Source organism: Leptosomus discolor, chromosome 8 (genome assembly GCF_034619465.1).
Source record: "Leptosomus discolor isolate bLepDis1 chromosome 8, bLepDis1.hap2, whole genome shotgun sequence".
Classification (NCBI taxonomy): domain Eukaryota; kingdom Metazoa; phylum Chordata; class Aves; order Leptosomiformes; family Leptosomidae; genus Leptosomus; species Leptosomus discolor.
In genome coordinates this window covers 39,268,672-39,291,143 of record NC_141398.1, presented here as the reverse complement: position 1 = coordinate 39,291,143, position 22,472 = coordinate 39,268,672, and the positions used below count along the sequence as shown (strand labels likewise).

The window sequence follows — 22,472 nt, the reverse complement described above, 5'->3', positions numbered from 1 at the left end:
TCAGTGCATCTTTTGTATCTTTACAAATTAACTTTTTATTTAGAAGTACAGTCATCATTTTGACTCTTTCCATCTCTGGATGTCTTTTATTGACAGAATAATAATAATAAAAAAATATATACAATTTTTTTTTTAAACATAGAAATTTGAATTGCAGCATTGAAAATATCTGCACTGCACAATCCACCACACAAGTTGTCTTAGAAGCTAGAAGTGAATGCTGTCCTATTTAAATGTTACTGTGCTGGAGTAGCACACATGCTGATGTTTTCTGCTGAAGTACTTGGGAACTGGGGGAGGGAACCAAAAAGCTTTGTCTCTTTGAACTTAATCTTACCATGGTCGCGGTGCTGTAAGATCTGGAGGAAGAACCACTGGCAATCCTGTTGTTTGGGTGATGTGCAGAGGTGTGTATAGAGCCAGCAACTTTCGGCATGAGGTCTTGCTACCAAGGTCCGTCCTTCCTTCGTCGGCTGTGGCCAAGGAGGGACAGTGCTTGGGTAAAAGAGTCAGAGCTGATGTGGCTGGTGGTAAGTGTGGCTGAGTCAACCTATTCAAATTTTAAAAAGCAGCCAGGGCAGGGCTGAGGTGCAGTAGAAGTCTGGAGGAATTTGGTGCTATGGTAACTGCTGAGGCTGCTGGTAAGTGGAAACAAGACTGTTCTTCTGATTGAATCACTAGCATGTGTCTGCGTTTATTTTTGTCTGTCTGCTCAATTTGGAATTGATCTACTGATGCAGCACTTTTGAAGTTTCTGATTGGGTGTGGGGGCAGTTCCAAGTATTCGGTGTTCACTGCTGAGAAGATGGTTTCAGGAGGTCACTTTTGCCTGGCTTTAACTAAGGTGTATTTCTTATATATGGTGGATAATGGATTTAAATGTATCATTACCCAAAACATGAAAAGAAAAAGAATTTTTTTTTTTTTTTTAAAACACCCCCCACCCCCCCCAGTTTGAAAGTGGGTGCTAACATTTCTGTGTGGTGGCTTCTAAGAGTCTCTTTGAATCCCTTAAAAGGGACTCCAGGTAATGGATAGCCTATATGGAGTCTGTCCACACCTGAAACCTCCAAAACCAGGGATGGTACAGGCAGGCAGACCCTACAGAGATTTATGTTGAATGATATTGAATGTTATAATTCATTTAAAAAAACCCAAGCAGTAGCTTGTGCTTGATGATGCCCACAAATACTGTTTAACTAGTCTTGAATTTGTTATATACACAAAACTGGTTTGGAGCATTTGGAATCAAGGAAGTGAGAAGCTTTTCTGCACCAAGACGTTCAGAAAGCAGCTGGTGCTTGTGCTGGTGGAGTTGAAGATGAATTTTTTTTTTTTCTCAATTTTCAAGAGAATAGAGTGATTTTTAATCTGAGGCTTTGCAGATCTGAAAGCTCATTTCATCTGTCACTTCTGATATGTTACTTGATAGTAGATGGGAAAAGCAAAGTAGCTAGCATCTTCCAAACAACAACCAGCAATCAAGTATGTGACAATTGGAAGTTCTGGATATAAGCTGTAGAGTGTGGAGCTGAAACCTAACATGGTGAGAGTCTTATTTTATTTTAGGTTGTCTCCAAATTCTGTGTACAGTTCTACAGTTGTTATGGTCTTATTTTTAAAGTTTGTCTTAAGCTAAGTTGAACAGCAAAATTTTGTGAACCAGGAAGGCTTGTGGTCATGTTCGTTCCTGCCCTGCCTTTCGTGACACATTTCCGTGGTGTTGTGGACCTAGATTAAAGTGTAATCTTAAACTTAGAATTTCTGAATTTGTAGTACTTGCTTGTTATAAATACACAAGCTTCTAGCCCTAATTTAGAGCTGCATTGTCTGAAAATGGAAAGATACTATTGATGCATTTTTGCCCTTGGTTATGTACTTGGGGTGTGCTGCAGTACACAAAAGAGGGAGGATGAGTCTGCACAGAAAATAATAAAGTTAAGCAGGAAAAACTGAAGTGGGAGATGACCTATTTTATCCAAGTTCAACAATTATGTCCTTTCTTGTAATTTCCAGCAGTTTGCTCAGTGTTGCCAGTCGTCGTGGCAATACAGTGCGATGACCCAACAAGGGGTGGGTTCAGGAGGAAAGCCATCAGAATACTGCAGCCGTGATTCTGATGAAGCTGTGTGCAGAAGTGGTGTCTGCTCTCTCTGTTCCATTCCAGGTGTGCTAATGTCAACAGCAGCAGAGGCAGAGGAACAGGCAGGCGCCCTTGGGCAGTAAGGAGGGACAGAGTTGGCCAGTGGCCCTATGCCAGTGGAGCTCTGCTGTGTGATACTGAAACTATGGAAGCTGACATCCCCACGTGACGAAGCTGCGCTAAAGGAGACAAAATGGCCACCGTTTTATGGTGTTTCACTTGCAGCTCAGCCAAATAGATCAGGACATCAGAAACATTCCCTATGCTGAGAGGCGTGTCCTGCTCATTGAACAAAATTTGGCAGCTGCCAGCAGATCCAGGAGGTCTTGGCCTTGCTAACCTGAGCAGGTGAAGGTGGTGGGGATGGTTCTGCCAGAGTAATTGAGTGGTCTTCTCCTCAACAGATTTTTGCTAGGTGTTTTTGGGCCTGCCGGTGTCAGGACCAAGCACTCTGGTATTACTGCACCAGGCGTAGATGGTGCTTTTATTGTACGTTCAAATGGTTTGGGACCTTGAATCACAGCTCCCCTGAGGCTTGAACGATTGGCAGAGGTGGCACTCCTCACTGCTCTCTGAAGCAATGTAGACCTGGAATGTAATTCTAGCTGTGGACTGTGATCCCAGCTGCTTGCACACATAGTTGAAAAAAAATGAAAACAGCAAAACCCACCATGTAGCAAGGAAAACTGTATCAGCAGAGGGTTCCAGACTCAGTGGGAATAAGAAAATTGAAATGCTAACAAGCACACTGTCTTATCTGCCAATGCTCAAGAAGGTGGTGAGGAAGAGTTAGAGCGCTCCCTGCAGATATAAGGACAAATCTGCCATATTGTGCGTGGAGGGCTGTAAACATATCCTTAAACTTCATAAACTTCAGTGTGTTCTTTATAGATGTGTGTATGCCACATGACTGTGTGAGAGTAGATTTTCAGATGCCACAAATGACTGCTTTGGAGAGGCTAGTCAGGGAACTCATGAGGAACGATGTAACTTCTGACTCATGCTCTGAGGAGTGCAGAAAACGTTTACAAAAAATGTGCGTTTTTAAGTTGCTCTGCAGTGCTGACCATAAGTACGCATGTTTAGCATCCTTTGAGAAGCACTACAAAAAGGCCCTCAAACCCTACTGCTTCAGTGTTCATCAAAAAAACCCCACCACCCAACAACAAAAAAGCCAGAAAACAAACCTATATAAATTGCAGGAAACTTGTTCACGAAGAGTTGATAAAAAAATGCGATCAGAAAGGTGAAATGGTATGGAGACTGTTCAAGCAGACATTGTATAGGAGGATCAGTGTACAAGTGTGTGAACTGTTGGAGAGACAAAATGACCTAACAGTTGACGTAATTAGACGTGATGGTGAGAGATGCTAGAGATACACCCTCCAAAAGTTTAAATTTTACTAGATAAAAAAATGGAAAGAACAAACTTTTAGGTTTAAAAAAACCAATAAAGCTGACCAAAGTTACTTGGGGGACATCTGGCTCAAGGTCTGAAATGTTAAAGGAGTATTTTTCTCTTCGCAGAACATCAGGGATGGGAAGCAATCTGGAGAGTCTGTAAAACTGAGATGATTCGGGAGAACTTTTCATGAAGAACTCTGAAAATGTAGGAATGTTTAGAGGCTCCCAGTACCAGCCTTTGCTTCTAAAGGATTACCTGGCTTAAGTCAGAGAGTTACTACAACAACAATGTCATTTGTCAATAAAACACATGCCAGTCTTTGTTTTTGAATGCTTATCTGTCCTCTTTTGAAGGGTTAACATGACGACAGTGTTATTTATCCGTAAAACACAGGAACAAATCATTAGGGATTGTCTGGTTGTCATTCAAGAGTTCTAAAGAATGAAATAACTGAGCTATTAACTGTGAAGTGAGATATTTTAAAAAGTCTTGACAACAGAGGAGAAAGAGAGATATGTGGGTGTGGCTTTTTTTTAAGGGACCCAAAGTAGTGAGATCACATAGTCCTTTCTCATAAAGTCCTTTCCATCCTTGAGATCTCTACATCAGAGCAGAACCTTCCTTGTTGCTTTCCTTCAAGTGGACACTAGGTTCAGGAGCCCTTTAGCTGAAGAGCTAGAGGGCTTATGGTGATGTGCCAGGCAGCAGACATCATCAAATTTTGTGTGCAAGTTCAGGGTTGTTCTGTAGAGCAGGAACCAGTCTTTTCTGGATGATCTGTTCTCCTTGATGACTAGGAAGAAAGCTGCATTTAGCTGGGATAATCAGATCAGGACTTAGCTTGTGGTATATGTGTGTGCCTCATGAAGTTCTGTCTTTTCTCAACTTGGTCGATACCCTGCTTTATGCACTGCTAGCCAAGAGTTTGCTGCCTGTCAGCAAAACTGTCCTGAAGTCAAGATATTGTTGAATAATTTAGGTTGGAAAGGGTCTCTGTAGGTCATCCAGTTCAGCTCCTCACTCAAAGCAGGGCCAACTTCAAAGTTAGATCAGGTTCCGCAGGACAGTGTGCAGTCAAGTTTTTGATTATCTCTAAGAGCGGAGATGCAGTAGCATTTCTGGGCCCTTCTTCCAGTGTTTGATCACCCTCATGGTTAAAATATTTTTAGTCATGCCTGATTGGAATCTTCTTTGTTGCAACTTGACTGTTGTTTCCCGTGATTTTGGGGTGCATGTGTGCGTCTGAAGTCTGGCACCACCTTCCCTGAGTCTCCCATTAGGTAGCTGTAGGCAGCAATGAAATCCCTGCTTTGTCTTTTGCTCTTAAGACTGACCAACACATTTCCCTCGGTGTCTCCTCATAGATCATGTGCTTCAAGCCCCCTAACTGTCTTTTGCTGCACTCACTCCAGTTTGTAACTCTTCCTGGTATTGGAGATCCCAAACCCAGATATGATACAGGTGCTGAATAGAGAGGAGCAAATCCCTTCCCTTCACGTGCACTTGAGGACGTCGGTGGTGGGAGTAGTTCTTTATTGTGTTGTTTAATCATGGTGGTCGTTCCCTGACTCTTTCTTCACCCATTTCTTTTTCTTGGCTTTCCCAAGTCTCTTCAAGTCACAGGCATTTCTCCTGAGCCTGTAATTGATGTCTTTACCTCATGTCTGCATTCCTGCAAGCATTTCTCTTACCCTTGGTCTTTTATCATTTAAACTGGTTGCTAGTCTGTGAGGTAACTTTCTTTTTATACCAAGATAATGTCTTTAAGATCCTATGGTGAAGGACCTTATCAAAACATCTTTGCATTTCAGCAGTGGTAATTTGCTTATGGTGCTCCAAAGTCTTTCCTTGTCCTTTTCATGGCATTTGTAGATGCTGGAGGGTCCTTGGGTCGGGGTGTTTTGCAGGCTGTATTTTCTAGCATAATAGGGAAGTGGAGACCAGCAGTTGATCTCTGTTCATAAAAAGCTGTCTACTTTCAGTGATATAAGATCAGAATAGCGACTGGCTGCTGTTGTCTTAGCTGGTAATTGCCATGATGCTGGCCTTTGCACCTCCACTCAGGTGCCTTTCAAAGGAGTTCCTAGGCCAGAGACGAAATAAAATCTTCCCCTCTGGACTCTGCGCAACAAAGACTGCTAGCAGTTCATCCCTCCTCAGATGAGGTTTTTTTCCTGTTTATACTGAGTTACTGAGGAGTAGATAGTCTAGAGAATAGGTTCTGTCATCCGTAGTCCCTTGCAAGTTTAGGTTTTGGGATGAATGCCCAAAAGTCTTGCTTTGTCTCTACCCAGTTCGTGTATCTTTTGAAGCAATGCTGGTCTTTACCGTGGAGCTTTCTACTTCAGGACATATTGCAGACTGTGCAGGGTTTAATTTTGTATGAATCCTCCCCCACTCCACTCTTCTGTTGCATCTTGCCTGGCTGCTCTGCGGCATGTGGCAGCAGAAACCTTTGGGATGTCTTTTGTTAGGCTGTATCTTGGCTGTCTCTAATCCCTTCTTGAAGGGAGTGCATGCCCAGGCAGATGCTAGCTGACCTTTGGCTGACAGTTCTCTGGGCACAGGTGAAATGATCCCTGTTTGTGCTGGAGGAGCTCCTACCATCATGACCAAGCAAGATGAGAAGGATTCTCTCCAAGGTGGGGCCAGTCAGGTCTAAAAGCGTAGGGCTACTGTCTGGAGGAAGTTGACATTTCACCTGTGTCCTGGGACTTGGAGGAGTGCAAAATACTCTTGGGGCATTTGTTGATGTTTCTGCAGGCACTGTGTCCAAGCTATATTGCACTGGAGTGTCCACGGTCTGGTCTCAACGAGCAGAGTGCCTTGAGCTCTTCTTTTTGTAGACAGGCTGCAGGGTTTTAGCATTTCTGCAGAGAATATTAGATTTACTGTGTAATAATGTAGATCCTAAGTATGTTGGAAACCCTCACAAATCTCTCTTCATCCTTCTAAATGAGAAATAGGAAATCAAGCCAAATGTCCTGAAATCCGTCCTCTGTGACTAGAGAGTTTCCGAGAGAAGCTTGTTTGCTCTAAATGCCGTCAGGAAGTTCAAATCTTCTGCTCCTGAACTGACTGCGGCCAAAGCCTCTTTTGGGTATTTTTCTCAGTTCCGTGATCTTGTTAGTTTTTCCTTTATCACTTTCCTGGTGCTTATGTAGTTACATAATTTGTACATGGTGAGAGCTGAAGAACCTGGGCTGGCCTTTCTTGGTTGGAGCTGGCCATTACATTGGCATAGCCCTGTTTGTCAGCATTCACCACAAGAAACTTTGAAGAGCCCTTGTCTTGTGGCAGGAAAACACTGAGCTGGGTGAAGGGAAGATAGGAGTCCAGCAATAGGCTCTCCATATCATGATCATGTATCATTTTCCCCTGAAGATAACCCTAAGAGGCCAGGGGCCAGCTAAAAGTAAAAGGCAGACCATATAATGATTAGCAGTTCAGCGATAAGGTATAGAGATAACTGGGTTTGTGACTCCAGGGAGAATGGCATCATGACTTGGCTGGTAGACACAAAGTACACAGCTCTCCCAAGGCACCTGGGTATTGTCCAGTTGGTGAGTGTGAAGTGATAGTTGTGGTCCCTGTGGTGCTGAAGGCATAAGGGAGAGCAGGAAAGGTTTCGTTTGTAAAACTTTTCACTGTTACATATGAAATTGAAAACCAGGATGACTCCTGTAGCAGTCATAGAATCACAGAATGGTTTGGATTGGACGGGACCTTTAAAGGCCACCTAGTCCAATCCCTCTGCAGTGAGCAGGGACATCTTTAGCTGGATCAGGTTGCTCAGAGCCCTGTCCAACCTGACCTTGACTGTTCCCAGGGATGGGGTTCCTACCACCTCTCTGGGCATCCTGTGCCAGTGTTTCACCAGCCTTAGCGTAAAAAAGGTCATCTTTATATCCAGTCTAAATCTTCCTTTAGTTTAAAACCATTACCCCTTGTCCTATGAGTCTCCAAAATGTTCTTCCCCACCTTTGCACAGTGCTGTGCTTTGCCCAGTACCAGAAGGAGAGGTGAGGAAGAACAGTTCTGTTGGTTGCTGAGGAACTGTCTGAGGAGGAGGGATCCTGATCCTCTGGAAGCTGGTGCATTTCTGAAATAGAGTGTGTTTTTTAAAGAATAGATTGACTTAATTTAAGGGACTGTAAAACTGAGTTTCAAGTGCTTAAAATCTGGAAGGTCGTGCTACCAAGATGTGAAGTGTACAAGAAAGTTGTCCGTGTTAGTGAAGATGGGGTGCTATTTATTTAAAATGTCATAGACTAAGATTTGAGAAACTTGTAGCTCTTGAAGGATTAAAACAAGAAAAAAATCAGTTATTACCATTTCCATACTGTTTAATTGGGGCGGTGACAATGACTGAGATGGAGAAGTCAAGGGCAGGGAATGGTTGTTGCAGGAGTGTGAAGAAATGTAACTTTGGGGTCAGATTCTGAAGTAATATTTTTAGACTTGGTTAATGTTTTTATGGAGCAGGTGGTTGAGGAAACCACAGGAGGAAAACTGATAGTGTGAAAGAACAGCAGGACAGTGGCTGTAGCCTGTGGGTTTATACCTTTATGTGAAGAAGCGCCTAACAGTTAATTTCAGAGTGCAGTAACCTAAAAAATATGGATGCTTGTTAAAAACAAACTGGGCAGGGCAGCTGTTTCTGTGGTTCCAGAGGATATTAAGAGAATTACAGACCATGCAAATTAACAGGAACAGAACAGACAAAATGGGTATGTGCATAAATACTGCAGTGAGGAAGAAGAGCCATTGCGATGGCTGGCTATGCCTCACAGTCCTGTTGAACAAAGAAGTAGATAAAGATCAGTCTGCCTGGATTTGCAAAAGCCGTTTGGCAAGGTCCAGTCTCAAAAATTCTTGAGGAATGTAAAGGAAACATGGGATAAAGTGAAGGAGCTTATGTGGTTGAAGGGTTGGTCAGATGATTATCTAGCAGGTAGGAAGTGGGGCAGAGAAATGAATGGCTGACGTGTGTGATGCCCCCTCTCCTCCGTGCAGCTGAGGATGCTCACCAGTGGATTTCTGCAGGGATGTGTACTACACCTCTGATGCTCACTACCTTAATAAATGACCTGAAAGTGAAATTAATAGTAAGATGATATCTTTTGCTGATGATATGAAGCTAACTAGAGCTGTAAATTCAAGGGCTGACTATGGATAATAAAATGAAAGATGCAGTCAGGATGGATAGATGTAAAATGATTCTCATGGGGGGAGAATAAACAATCCAAACTTGATACAAAAAACATTTTCTGAGCTGCCTCTAACAGTGCAGAGATCAGTTCTTTTGTGTCCTGGTTCCATGGAAAAATCAGCTCAGTTCTCATCTGTAGTCGAAAAATAAATGGAATAGTAGAGATTAGAAGAGGGAGGACTAGAAACCAAAACGGAGAACATCGTTATACTGTTGTCTGTAATAACCACCATGTGTTTGTGTTGTGACTGATGCTTGTGGTTCTGGTTTCCCCAGCTTCTCAAAGATGATCAGAACTGAAAGTGTAGCAAGTGTATTAAGAGGTATAGATGAGCTTCTGTAAGAGGAGCAACCAAGTAGTCTGCGAGGAGTCAAACTGGAGAAGAGACCATGGAGGAGTGGGCTATGAATGAGGACTTGAAAATCCTTGAGAAAGTTAATGGAGAAATGCTATTCCTCTCTCTTCCAATTCTAAAAATGGGAGTACCAAGCAAAACTAGCTTGGACAGTAATTGAGTGGTGGAGCTGCAGGCTGTTGCCTTCTTGAAGAGCTTACAGAGGTTCAGAAAGTGATCAGATTAATGGAGGAAAATCTGTTGGGGTCTGACATATAGGAAAGCCAACTTTTGCTTAGGAAATTGTGTAAAATGTATATTGGACAATGAAAAATGTTCTTGGAAAATACAATGGTTTGCTCTGTCCTGTGCATTTACTACCAGCTATTCCTGGAGACAATACGTTAGGCTAGACAGGCATTTGTTCTCATATACGATATCTGCCCTTGTGTATTTTTTGCTCTCTTGTTAATCACTCATATAAATATTTTTTTTCTTATATGTGAAAAAAAAAAACCCAACCCAACAACCCAGCCCAGAAATTTAATTGCTGATTGTTTTCCAGTCCTTTTCTTACCCATTAAGAGCTAAAGAGTAGCTGTAGTTGTATATCGAAAAGCATGTCAGTCACTAAAGCAGACTGATGTTTTATCTTGGATTCAAGAAAAGACTAAAAAAGTAATGGGAAGTCTTTAGTGATTTCAGCATTCTTACCTTAAATGATTTATGGATTGTTCTTTGTTTGTTTTGTTTTGTTTTGTTTTTTTTACTGCTGTATTTCCGCTGCGTGGGATCTTGTGGCTTGGCCGTTCTGTGCTTAACTGATATTTTGTTTGGTTTTTTTTTGAAGGTACATGGGAATAGGACTTTCTGCTCAAGGGGTCAATATGAACAGGCTCCCTGGTAAGTCATTGTTAAGGTTTGTTTTGGTTTGCAGCCTGTGTTAAATGTTAATTTGAAATAAAGATTTTAATTTATTTATATGAATTAGTGAATGTGTGTTTCTGTTAATAAATTGTCATGACTGTAAGTGTCTTCCGTCTGGAAGCTTCAAAAGATTGAATGTTGTCCTAAACTGAGTTACTAGTATTGGTAACGTAGCCATGATGATTTTAGCAGGTAATAGAAATTAATATTAAACTAATGAGTAATGGATAAGATAATGAGCTTTCAGACATGCAAGCTCTTCTTTGTGTATGAAAAATAAGTAGGAAAATAATTTGACATTTGATCTGCATATCCCACTTGACAAATTTACATGAAAGAATCTGAAAATAAAAGGAGGAATTGACCTGTCATATTGTCGTCTCTCTTCTTTCCCTCTTCCCACTGAAAAACTGGAAAAATGTAATAGAGTGGTATTTCCAGTTAATAGTGTTGCTTTCTTTGTTTGAAATGTTTGTTTTTATATTAGCCTCCAAGTTGGTTAAGTAGCTTCTTTTTAAAAATAAATAATCTGTAATCTTTTTTTAACAATATCCAATTTATTAAGTGAAATTATAATTTCTAAATTTGGATCAACATAGTCACTTCTGTAGCAGGAATTCTTTCAGCTGGATTTGAAACTGGAAGTGTCTGTGGTAGGAATTAAGTGTTCTTTAAGTGCCAGAATGAATGACAACTGGTTCCCAGTGATGGGGGCTTTTTTTGGTCTTGGGTGTGATTTACTTCTGGTGGAGTTGTTTTGAAGTTGAAATGTGTGTTCAACGCTTACCATGCATTTTGGTATCTCCAAAGGAGAGTATTTTGTGAATGTCCTAACAAAAGGAAGAGCTTCCATAGGGTTTGCACTAAGACCTTTGTGAATTCATTTCTTAGTAAGGATTTTGCTTTCATCTTCACCGGTAACTTGCATATTCAGAGAGGGGAATATGCTTGGTTTTTTTCCTTAAAACCTCCAGTTGAAAATGTTGCAGCATTGGAGCAAAATCCCTGACTATTCTGTTAGCGAAATACGTAATTCCGTAGCTCTGTAAATTTCTGAAATGTGCATTTCTATAGCTATGTTTCTGAAATTCTGCTAAGACTGCAGATGGAGTCTTAGCAAGAAGACTAAAAGGAGATTAAGACAGCTGGGGTCCTTGGATGATTTCAGAAAATAGCCAACATGCTGGCACCCATTCTTTTAATTGTAAATCTACTACTGAATCTTTGTAATGGAACAGCTGCCTTGTCTTGTTACTGAAGAGAAGCATGGAGACCTTGGAATGTACGAGGGAGCATTTGGGACTATTTGCACTGATAAAGAAGAAATTTGGAATTGTAGGCTAATTGCATTAGTTAATTAGTCCAATTAGAATTTCACTGGTGAAACAATAAGCGTTGTTGCTTTAGTGACAAATGTCAGTGCAGTGTGTGGGCCATTCATAAATCATGGCCATGGTTAACAGTTGCAGGCAGACTTTCTTTTCCAGCTACACTTTGATCATGTTTGATCGACCTTGAGAGTTTTCTTTTGGCTGCTGTCAGAGGCAAGTCCTAAGACCTCTTGGTCTGACTGGGACACAACCATGCATCTGTTTTTCCTCTGGTAATTTCAGACCTGCCTAGAGAGCTTGTGGAACCTCTAACTTTGGAGATATTTAGGACTCAGCTGGACATGGCCTTGGCCAACCCAGTCTAATTAGACTAGGTGACTTATGGAGGTCCCTTCCCTCCTTAGTTATTCTACACTTCTGTGATAACTCTTTTTCGGAGAATGGTTTCTGTGACACCCATGTTTTAAAGAATTTGCACCTTACTGCAAACTATGTTTGTTAATGTTCTGACAAGTATAGCATATACACATTGGAGGGAGAATTCAGGTCACAGGTCTTTGTCCACTCAGAACTAGACTGGGGAAGGAGGAAGGCAGGACACTGCCAGTTTTCTGAAGTGATGCTTGTTTGCAAAAAAGTAGGGAATGCCCAGATCAAGATGATCTGATGTCAATAGGTATAGAAATCTCAGTTTTCAAACTCCTCCTCCCTCTGCAGTCCCTGTTCCCCCAGTCCTCCCAACCCAAGTGGGTTGTGCGCATGTACAGGATGAAGCATGAGTCTAGTCCCATCGTCTCTTCCCAGAGTTGAAGTGCTTGGCTGCTTGGAGGAGGAGTAATTTGGTTATTAAGGGAGAATGTTCTATTCAAGAAATGGCTCTCTGGCTTGTGCAATGCAAAGGTGGGTGGGATTGGCTTGTAGACTGGGCCTGTAGACTGCTGGTTGGATTGTACTTAACCTAAGATTCTCCTGGGATAACAACACAGATGCAGTTAGATAGGTAGATAGATAAATAAAAAAACATGGTTGAATACTAATGTGAGGTAATATGTACTGAGTGTCATAGGTGTGCTGTCCTGAAATTGAACAGCCAACATAATTTTTTCTTTTTTTTTTTCTTCCCTTTGGAGACTAACAGTTAGCCAAATGACTTCTGATAAATGGCTTTAAAGCCCAAGAGCTACATGGGCAGTATTTTGTGCCCAGTTTGACTCAAAGTGCCTGTATACTACCATTATTTCTAGAGAGTCTTTGGCAAATGTGGAATTCTTTTTCTCTGAGTGAACTAAAACCTAAAGTGAACATGAGACTTCAGATAGTGCTTATTTAGCAATGAGTTGTGCAGATTTGATCCCACGAACCTGTTGTTTGATCACATGCAGGTTATGCTGCCAAGAGTGGTTCTGCGGGCATAGTTAGGTTGATCTTCCATCATCTGTGTAAAATGACCTGCATGGCTATGTATTACAGCTCAATAATTATCTTCCTGGCTTTTGGAGAATGAGCCTGATTTATTTTTGGTAGTATATTGCTCAAGTAACTGAAGTGAGGCTTAACCGTTATCGGGTCCTTCACAGCCCAGAATAAGCAAGAGCTCACAAAGAAGTGACAGACTTTGGAGTCTTGACTTGGCTTCATGTCAAAGTGTAATTTTAACTTTTTGTGACCTGAAACCATGCCAGGTTTGTCCCCTTACACGCTTTTGAAGTCACTCCTGCTTTAACAGATCAGTTTTCACTTGGTGTGCTGGCAGGGCAGTATGTGACCTGCTACAAGTAGTGGTTTGGCAGCCCAAAGCCTGGTATGGGAGCCAAAGTTGGTCCCTTTCTTGTTCCTTCTTTCAGTGGGGATCCTTGGCACCCTGTCAGCCCTGATTCAAAGAACGATCTTGCTGCTGGGTTCTGTCTCAATCTCCTTTTACCCCCCTCAGAACAAACACTTTGGCCATATCCAATTCCAAGTCAGGGCATTTGTGCTTTATGCCAAATTTATTTTGGCTCCAGCCCAGCTCCATGCTCATGGGGGTAGTGCTGAACTTTAGCTGAAGGTTGGAAGTGTGGTTGCAGCAACCTGAGCGTTTCCTTAAACTACCCCTCTCTGCCTTCTGAACAGAGACTGCTTTTAACAGGAGTGTCGTGTCCCTGTTCAACTGAAGGTCTCTGTGGGCTGTGCTTCAAGACATTTAGAACACTTAGTAATAAACATTGTGCTTTAAACTAGTGGCTTTTATTGAAATGTCTGCTCCCCTTTTTCCCCAGATACAACTTTTTTTCACATGTACTCAGCATTTTGGTATCTGAGGATGAAATCACATGTCACGGCTGAACTGATCTAACTTGCTGTCATCAAAGGAGAGAAACCCAACCCTTCCTTCCCTCCCCTACAGCTGCACAGTCCCTCTTCTTCCCTTGTGCAAGCCCGTGGCTCTGGCACTTGTCACCTCCTTTGCCAGGCAGGAACCTGCCTGCTTTTCTGGGATTGTGGCAGGCTGGTTCCTTCAGAACTCGGAACAATGCTCTTACCTTTGCATCCTGAATGTAACACCTGAAATGTCCTTTCTAAAAATTAATTTAGCCCTCAGTCCAGTAAGTTTTCGTGAGCCCAGCTGAAAATGCATTGGTGGTTTGCTACCTAACCTTCATAAAATGGAGAAGATGGGTGTTCCTGTCTTTAATACGGATGAGATGTGCATGCTGGAGATGATTCTCCCCTGCATGTGGTGTTCTGCATTGGCTTTTGAAACTGTTGAGAGAGAACCTTTTATTTGTTCTAGGTCTTTGAGGGTAACCCAGCAGGAACATACAGCCAGGCAGAGTGGGAAGGAGGGGTGATTCTCTATGGTAGCAGCAAGGTCTTAATTCAGCCTAAAATCTTGTGAAACCATAACCTTAGGCATACCCTGCTTCAGTTTCTGAAACAGCATGGATAGGATCTGACCAATCACTTCTGGAGACTTTAAATACCCTCTGGTTAGTAACTGACTTGCCTTGCTCTGCAGCATTGCACATGTTAAAGGGAGAGCCAGCTTTCACTCACCATTGGTTTTGGTTTATGAAACTATTTTTTTCACCTTCTCAAATGGAAAGATACTGCTTGGCTTGTTCACTGTCTGCCTGCTTCAAACTCCCCATTAAAAGAACAGGCTTTCAAATTCAAGAATATTTTATAGACTTGAATTAAAGTGCAGCCAGATAAACCAGTGGAATTTGGTGTATGGAAACCTGTTCCGTATCAGGGTTTGGCTTCTGGAGCTGTAAGGGCTTAAGCCAGGTCAGCAAAACCAGCAACAGTTCCTCCAACTCTCCTATGTCCTTGTGAGTGATCTGTTGCTGTAGACATGTAGATAAAATAAAAGTGAGCACTGGAAATTAAGACTTCCCTGTGCTCCCTTCCTCTGTGAACGCCATCCATCCTCCTCCGTAAGCCACCAACATGATGAACGGGCTTTGAATTTTAGCTTTGTTTGGAGATCCCTCTCTTTCCTTTGCACTCTCCTCTTGCTGATAGGTTTCTGTTGACATTTGTAAATAGCAGCTTATCTTGCATTTTATAAGAGGAGATGCAAGCAGGGGAGCAAGGCTATTGAGGAATCTGTCTTCCTCTTCCTTGCTTTGAGAGGGGAAAAAAGACACTGGTTTCTCCCCTAGGGATATTCACAAGGGCTTTTCAGGCAGGTGTACTCCCTTCCAGGGGTGACCAGAGAAGGGAGGCTGGATCAATATATTGTAGGAGCTGGGCTTGTTCAGCCTTCTGGAGAAGAAGAGACAGAGAAGGGATCTAGTAGTTGCCTTTCGCTATCTAAAGGCCCTTGCAGAGAACATGGACCCAGACTCTTCTCAGAGGTGCACAGTACAAGGAAGAGGGGCAATGGGAGCCAGTTGCAACAAATAAAATTCTTATGGGAAATAAGATACTGTTCCTCATCAGAGTTAGGGATGGGTTACTACAGAGGCTCTATCCTTAGAGATTTTCAAACCTCGATAGGACAAGGTTCTAGGCAGCTGGATCTAACTCTTCAAGTTAACCATCTCCTTCTAGCCAGTTTTGTTTTGTTTTAGATTTTTGTTGTGGGGTGGGTTTTTTGGGTGATTTGCTCTTTCTACTTCAAATGTGTTTAAACAACTTCCTTTCCATGTATCAGCTTATGCTTTGGTGATTTTCTGTGACTCCAATGACAAATGAAGGACCCGTGCTAAAGGACTTAGTCCCAGTAGTAAATAGAATAATTACAGAAGATGAGACCTCACCAAATCATCTGATCTGAAGCTAATTCAATTATGCATCAGTCTTGCCTGACAGGTGTGTGTCTAAACCAGTCTTTCATTATCTTTCTGGCAACTTCTTTCAACACCATCCTTGTGCTGGAAACTTTTCCTGATGACTAAGCTGAATATTCCATGTAGTCTAAGTCCTTCACTCTCAGATTGTGTGGAGGTGCAGAATAGTTAATTTGTTTTGTCTTTGTGGCTGTATACATGAAGACATCTGTCACTGCTTTGTGGTCTTCTCTCTAGACCAAACATCCCTGGCTTTTTACCTTCTCCCTGTTTGTAATGTTTTCTTGATCTTTCTCAACTCTTGTTGACCTTTTCTGAACTCTAACCACTGGATGCATCGCAAGCACTAGTGTCTTACTCCCTATAGTAAAAGAAAATGTTACAATTCAGAGCAAGTATAGGACGTGGCTGTTAACCCACAGTGCAAACAAGGGCAAAGGAAAAACCTTGCCAAGCTTTCACAATTTCCAAGGCTTAAGTGGTGAGGGGAGGGGAAGAAGCTAGATGGTTAACTGGGAAAAGGAGGGCCTTCCCCCTTGGCTTCTACAGCAGCCAGCAAAAGCCCTGAAGTATGGTATTAAATATATGAACAGTATGTGGCAAACAGATAGTGATTCAGTCTGCTTTCAAATCCTCCTGGCTAAATCAGCATTTTGGATACCCAGCTTGATTTTTCTGTCTTTAGAAGTAATTTCTATGAACTTTGTTTAAGTATTTAGGCAGCTGATCAAGCTCTGTCTTAAAATACTTTATGGTATTTGTCCTGCTGCAAAGCTCTTCCAGAACTATCCTGTTAAATAATTGACTAACATGGCACATGGAATTTCCATACGGTGTCTTAGTAATGTCTTACAATGGTACTCGCACTTCCTTGTCTCTAGTAAATATACCCCAGATGTAACTTTTCTTTTACTGTATTTGCTGTGTTGAGGAAATAGAGCAAATCAAAGTTTTGCTTTTAGTTTAGATGTAATTTTAATTATATGGTCTATCCTTATTGCAACTTGTTGACACATTAGGAGGGCAGATGGATGGAAAAAAGGATGAGAAAGCAGTGGCAGTCCAAGCTGCTGACAGTGTAGACTCCACGTGTTAAGGCTGAGCGAGTGACCTCAGGCTGTGGGCAGGCTGCCTGCTTTGCTTAGGGCACGTCAGGTTGAAGTAAAGCTACTCGTGGGCAATGCCTGTGGAGTGTGTAGGGAAACTTGGAGCACCATGGAGAAACCTGAATTCTGTTCCTCCCCTCCATTATTCTCCGTAAGGAAGGCTTAATGCCGTAAAGAAGCATGAAGACATTCAGTTAACCTCCCACTCAACCCCTGTTTTGTTCTTCATGTTGCTGTGGCTCTTCATGGAGAACTTGAGACCACTGAGGTTTCTAGTTAAACCATGCAAATTATTCAAGAATGGCTGAAGGAAGCCTTGTGGTTTCTTAGAAGGGTCCGAATACTTGCTTTTACATGATTATTGCTTACAGTCCTCTCTTTCTTGCCTGTTTTCCTTTTATTTTCTACTTGTACTTTGTTGGATGCTCTTCAGGACTAAGCACCATGGAAACCTTTGACTACTGTTTGATAGAGTTTTGGGATAATAGCGGTTAGTTGAGTAATTTAATCAAAGTGGTACCAAAATGTATACTTGCTTCAACTTTTTGTACTTTCTATGGCAATTTGGATCTGTTAACATTACTTCTGCTAGACTGCTAATGGCAATACTGTCTATACCGTGTCCTGCTGGAGTTATTCAGTGACGAGTTAGTATATAACCCAACTCTGCTTGCCATTCCACGTTTCAACCTTTTCCCTTGCTAGCCAGGAAGAGACTTAACTTGTTAGGAATTTTGTTGTGCAAACCCAGATTGAATAGTACCCAAATCTTCATTTTGGTGTGTGATTTGCATATAGATAACTGTAGTACCCATAAGGAATTTCATAAAGACATCAGGTGTTGGGTTTGTGTCTGGTGGGGTTTTGGTAGTGGGGGTGGGGGGCTTCAGGGGTGGCTCCTGTAAGAGGCTTCTACAATCTCCCCTGGCTCCTATTCTGACCTGCCTCTGGCCAAGGCCATGCCAATCAGTGCCTCTGCCATAAACATATTTAAGAGGGGAAAAACCTGTTGGGCGTGTCTTTGTTTGGAGTGGAAGAGGGGGATGTGAGAGAAACAACCATGTGGACACCCAGGTCAGTGAGGGAGGAGGAGCGGGGGATGCACCGGAGCAGAGTTTCTCCTGCAGCCTGTAGTGAGATGGTGGGCTGACCCTGTGCAGCCTGTGGAGATCTACAGTGGAGCACATGCCTGCCTGCAGCTTGTGGAGGACCCCACATCGGAGCAGGTGGCTGCACCTAAAGAAGGCTATGACTCCAAGGAAGTCCATACTGGAGCAGTCTGTCACTGGGAGGGACCTGTGCTGGAGCAGTTCATGAAGAGCTGCAGCCCCATGGGAAGGACTCATGTTGGAGAAGTTCATGGAGGACTGTCTCCTGCAGGAGGGACCTCACGCTGGAGCAGCATAAGTGTGTGAAGAGTCCTCCCTCTGAGGAGGAAGGAGTGGCAGAGACAATGTATCATGAACTGACCACAACTCCCATTCCCTGTCCCGCTGCGCTGCTGGAGGGCAGGATAGAGAAACTGGGAGCAGAGCTGAGCCTGGGAGGAAGGGAGTAATTGAGGGAAGATGTGGTTGTTTATCTCATTATCCTGCTCTGATTTGGATGGTAACTTGGTGGTGGTGGTGTTTAAATTAAATTGATGTTGTTTTCCCCAAGTCAAGTCTTTTGCCTGTGACCATAACTGGTGAGTGAGCCCTCCCTGTCCTTTGCCTGAACCCTCAAGCCTTTTGCTATATTTTCTCCTCCCCATCCCACCGAGGGGAGGTATGAGTGAGTGAGCTGCATGGTGCTTTGTTGCCATCTGGATGGGCTTAAACCATGACACATCGCTTATTTAGCACCTGCGATAAGCTATAGAGTATGGCGATTATTTTTTCTATGTCAGGTTAAGGAAAATATAGGGTTGACTCATTTTTTGAATAGATGATAAATAAATGTGGATTCCCCCCAGACTACTTATGGGAACACCTACAGGACTTGGTTACACATGCCGTCCTTCAGCTGGCTGTGCCAGTTCCTATCCACAAACTTGCTTACGCTTCTGGTACCCTCTCATTTATCCCAGCAAACCAGTTTGTGGGGCTGTATGTGAGCTGGGTCATACAATTGGGTTAATATAATGAACGGGGGGCACTGCTTGATTTTTGGATTGTTATTAACTTGCATCTGTTCTGTTGCTCAGTTGATCAGACAGGTAGTGCAGGTTGAAACAACTCCTCTGTGAAACTTTATTCTGCAGAATTATTTTTGAGAAAAACAAATACTACTTTTACCTAAGATATGTGCTGAAAAACATTAGAGACCGACTGTTCAATTAACAGTTATCCAGCTGATCATAGAGACTGTTTTTTATGGAGGAGTGTCTTGCTGGGGCATACTGGGCTGAAGCTGGCTTGGTTGGATGCATCTCTCTACGTTTTTTTATCTCTCTGCCTGTTCTCAAGTTGTTTGAAGATGATGGCTGGATACCTTTTATTTTGGTGATTAGTTGGATGACATTTGAATTTTATTGGATTTTTTTTTTTACACTAAGCTTTGTTTCATTCAGTCACACAGTAAACATTGAAAACAACTGTCAATGAAAGCATATGCTTGTTTTGCTGTTACCTATCTGATACCTTACAGTCCAAATGATCCATGGACTGAAGGTTTGTGAAGCTACTGAGCTCAGAAGGGCTATTAGCTGTTATTAGGAGGGCTGTGTGCTAGCAGCAAGTGGTGATGCCCGGGCTATGGAAGGGTGTCATGAGGAAAACTCAAACATGGGTGGTGGAGGAGAATCTTATCTTGAAAACTTCTGCACTGAATGCCTTCTAGCTCTGTCTGGTTTGTTGCTGGTGATACATTAAAGAGGCAGTGATCTGCGTGCTGTGGTTATTAACGTCCTAGAGTATGATGGGATGAGAGTGTCTACAGAAATCGTCTTGGTGGTAGTGGAGGAAGTTACTTGGAATCAAAGGACAGTGATTCTTGCAAAGAAAGCATATCGTAGAGAAGTCAAATGGGAATCTGAAGTAGAGACCACTAGAAGCTCATTCACAACAAAGTGAGGAGGATGCTGTTAATCACCCCAACATACAAAGGGACATGCAAGGTTGAAGCAGGGAGCGCCTCTGACCTGCGGTGGCTGCAGGAGGAGGGCTTCAATCCTGCCGCTGCTACCTCTGCCTCCCCAGGCTGAGCAGACCCAACAAACTGATTTTGAGCAAGATGCACTGGAGCATCCAGGAACATGTCCTGTTGCTTAAACGTGGGTTACTTGAGAGCAGTTAGCAATGCCAAAAATCTGGGATTCAATAGGAGCTGAGGGACAAAGCAGCCTGAGAAAACTGCCCCAAAAACTTCACTTGGAGAACCTTGTTGGTGCCAACTTAACTAGGTTTTGACCTGAAAATGTACCTTGTATCTGCCCTTAACATCCTGAGAGGTTATAGGTACGTTTAGAAATTGCAGGTTTTAGTGCTGTGTAAGGAAAGAAATGAGAGCAAAGTGGGTCAGTGTGTTGGTTCAGCTCTGGAGTTAGTGATCCATTTGTGCAGGATGGATTTTTAGAGGAATTCCTCACCGCTCCAGAGCTCAGCTGGATGGGTGAAGATTATTGAGCTTAACACAGTGGTGGATGACGAACATACACTACCAAGAGAGAGATACACACTGCAATAGATTTAAGGTTTCTGGCCTTTGTAAGTCAGAGCCTTTTGGATTTGTCTACATGAGTCTCTTAGTTTTGGAAGTGGGGTGTATTTTTTTTTAAGTGAGTCTCCTGGTTGTCACTGCTTTATTTACATCTTCAGTTGTGTGACCCTTGTTCCTACTGAACTAAACTGAAGGATGCGCTCCAGGATCACAGGTAGTGCACTCCAGCTGCTAATAACTATTTGGTCCACAGGATGAGGCTAAGTAATAGAAGAGACCCATCCCTGTTTGAAAAAAAAAATTTAAAAAAATCTCATGCTGGAGAAAGTGTCCTGAAACTGGTTGAAACTGTTTATTTCATTTGCAAATCTGCTCTTACTGTGCTGCACCATGCACTATTTTCAGAAGACCTTTTGATTATTATTTTTATTTTAAAAACTAAGTCCAAATGAAGGTCATACTAAAGAAATGGGTAAGAAATTTGGGGTTCTTATAATAAAACAAAAGGATTTCCATTGAACTTAAGCTTTCACATATTTTTAGTGTAAGAATTTTTCCTGTATGGAATCTGTTTCATGTGTTCAGTGTATGTAAAATTTCATCATAGGAAAGTAATCTGAGAAATACTCATTTTCTGTTTATTCTGGGCATACTTGATTCATTCATATTGTTTCTTTTTTTTGTCTTCACTCTCAATTCTCTGTGTATGTGGTGCCATGACCAAGTTTTAACTGACCCTGGGTGCTCTGCTGCCTCTGTGTTGAAGAATCATGATCTCAAAGTTCCTCTGGCATTACTTAACTCACCCTTGTCTTGTTTTCTCTTCCTGCTTCTACTCTCTGCAGATTGGTAAATGCCCTTTAAAAAGCTTGTTCTTTCTCAAAATTGTGTGACCTTTATTAAAAAAAAAGTCCTACATACCTTTGTGAATCTTGTGTTTTATGATTGACATGTCCACTACCAATCGAGGTCTGCTGAGCTCCATTTAATTGCTCAATTGTCTTCTCCTCATCCCACATAAGCTTTCTCACCTTCCCAGTCAGTTTTCTCCAATCCTGGTTTGCGTGCTGAGGTTGCCTGAACTGGTATGAAAATTCCAGTTTGTTCTTCCACATTGTTCAGTTTTTCACACATCAGTAGTGGGCTTTCTGAGAAAGTTTGGATTTGCAAGATCTGAATTTTGGAGCCATCCAAAATTAAAACTGACCAGTATATGATTAAGATAATTAACTGGCTGTACTGTGTGTGATGTGTTGTGGTACAGGAGGGGAAGGTTGTGGACTGAATTTGTGTGCAAGGATGGCTGTGATGGCTTTGTTATAAAATACACATTGAGTTATGTGAATTGATATTTTAGATTAGACTGTGGTGTTGGGGCACTTGAATAACCTGAATTCACATCAGCTGTTCTTTTAAAATATGTGTATTCTCTTGAAATCAGTAGTGGCAAGCAAAGATTGTTGGTTTTCAGGCTTGTAGTAGCATTTATCTTTCCTGCAGCTCCTTTGTCTGGGCATGGTGTCTTGCATGTGGCTGGCCTCGTGTGGGGAAACAGCTTTTATGGAGCCTGACAAAGGTGGTCGCAGCTCATGTCCTGTTTACCCATAATCAGCACTGCAAGAAATGTTGATGTCTACAGCACTGGCAGAAGGGAGGTTGTAGGGGCCTGGAGGAGTCCGGCTTGGGAAGCTTGAGCTATCCTTTTGGGTAGATCATAACTAACTTTCACTACGAACATGCTGTGCAGGAATTGCAAGAAATGCACAATTTTGTGTGTTAGTTTATGTATCATTCCCTTTTTCTTCCCACAGGTCTTGTTTTCTGGAGTTGTGGTGCTGCAGTGTGGTGTGTGATATCTGTAGTTTATAGTGGATGGACTCGCACAGCCTTTATAAGCTGTCACAAATCAGCAAAACAAGAAATGAACTGGCAGTTATATTTGTACCTGGAAGCATGTGCAACTTCTTTCTTTACCCTCATGGCTGCCAAAGCCTCTCTCCCCATGTGGTCCTGTGCTCTGCTGGTTAAGTGTGCTTCCCCTAATTAGGTTATCTAGCTGGATACAACTTGTTTAGGTGGGGCATGTTTTAAAACACG

At 42.3% G+C, this 22,472-nt stretch overlaps 1 protein-coding gene across 3 annotated transcripts in view; it reads left to right on the top strand.

Annotated features, from left to right (window-relative positions):
• Window positions 1-22,472, top strand: part of RANBP10 (RAN binding protein 10) — a 101,883-nt gene that overhangs the window by 34,367 nt on the left and 45,044 nt on the right. Inside the window, exon 1 of one of the 3 annotated variants that reach the window (XM_086469341.1) lies at window positions 9,946-9,998. The exons of the other annotated variants lie outside the window; for them this stretch is intronic. Coding sequence (XP_086325467.1) covers window positions 9,950-9,998 — 49 coding nt within the window. The 5' untranslated portion in view covers window positions 9,946-9,949. Of the gene's footprint in view, window positions 1-9,945; window positions 9,999-22,472 lie in introns of those variants that run through there. 3 annotated transcript variants of the gene reach the window in all.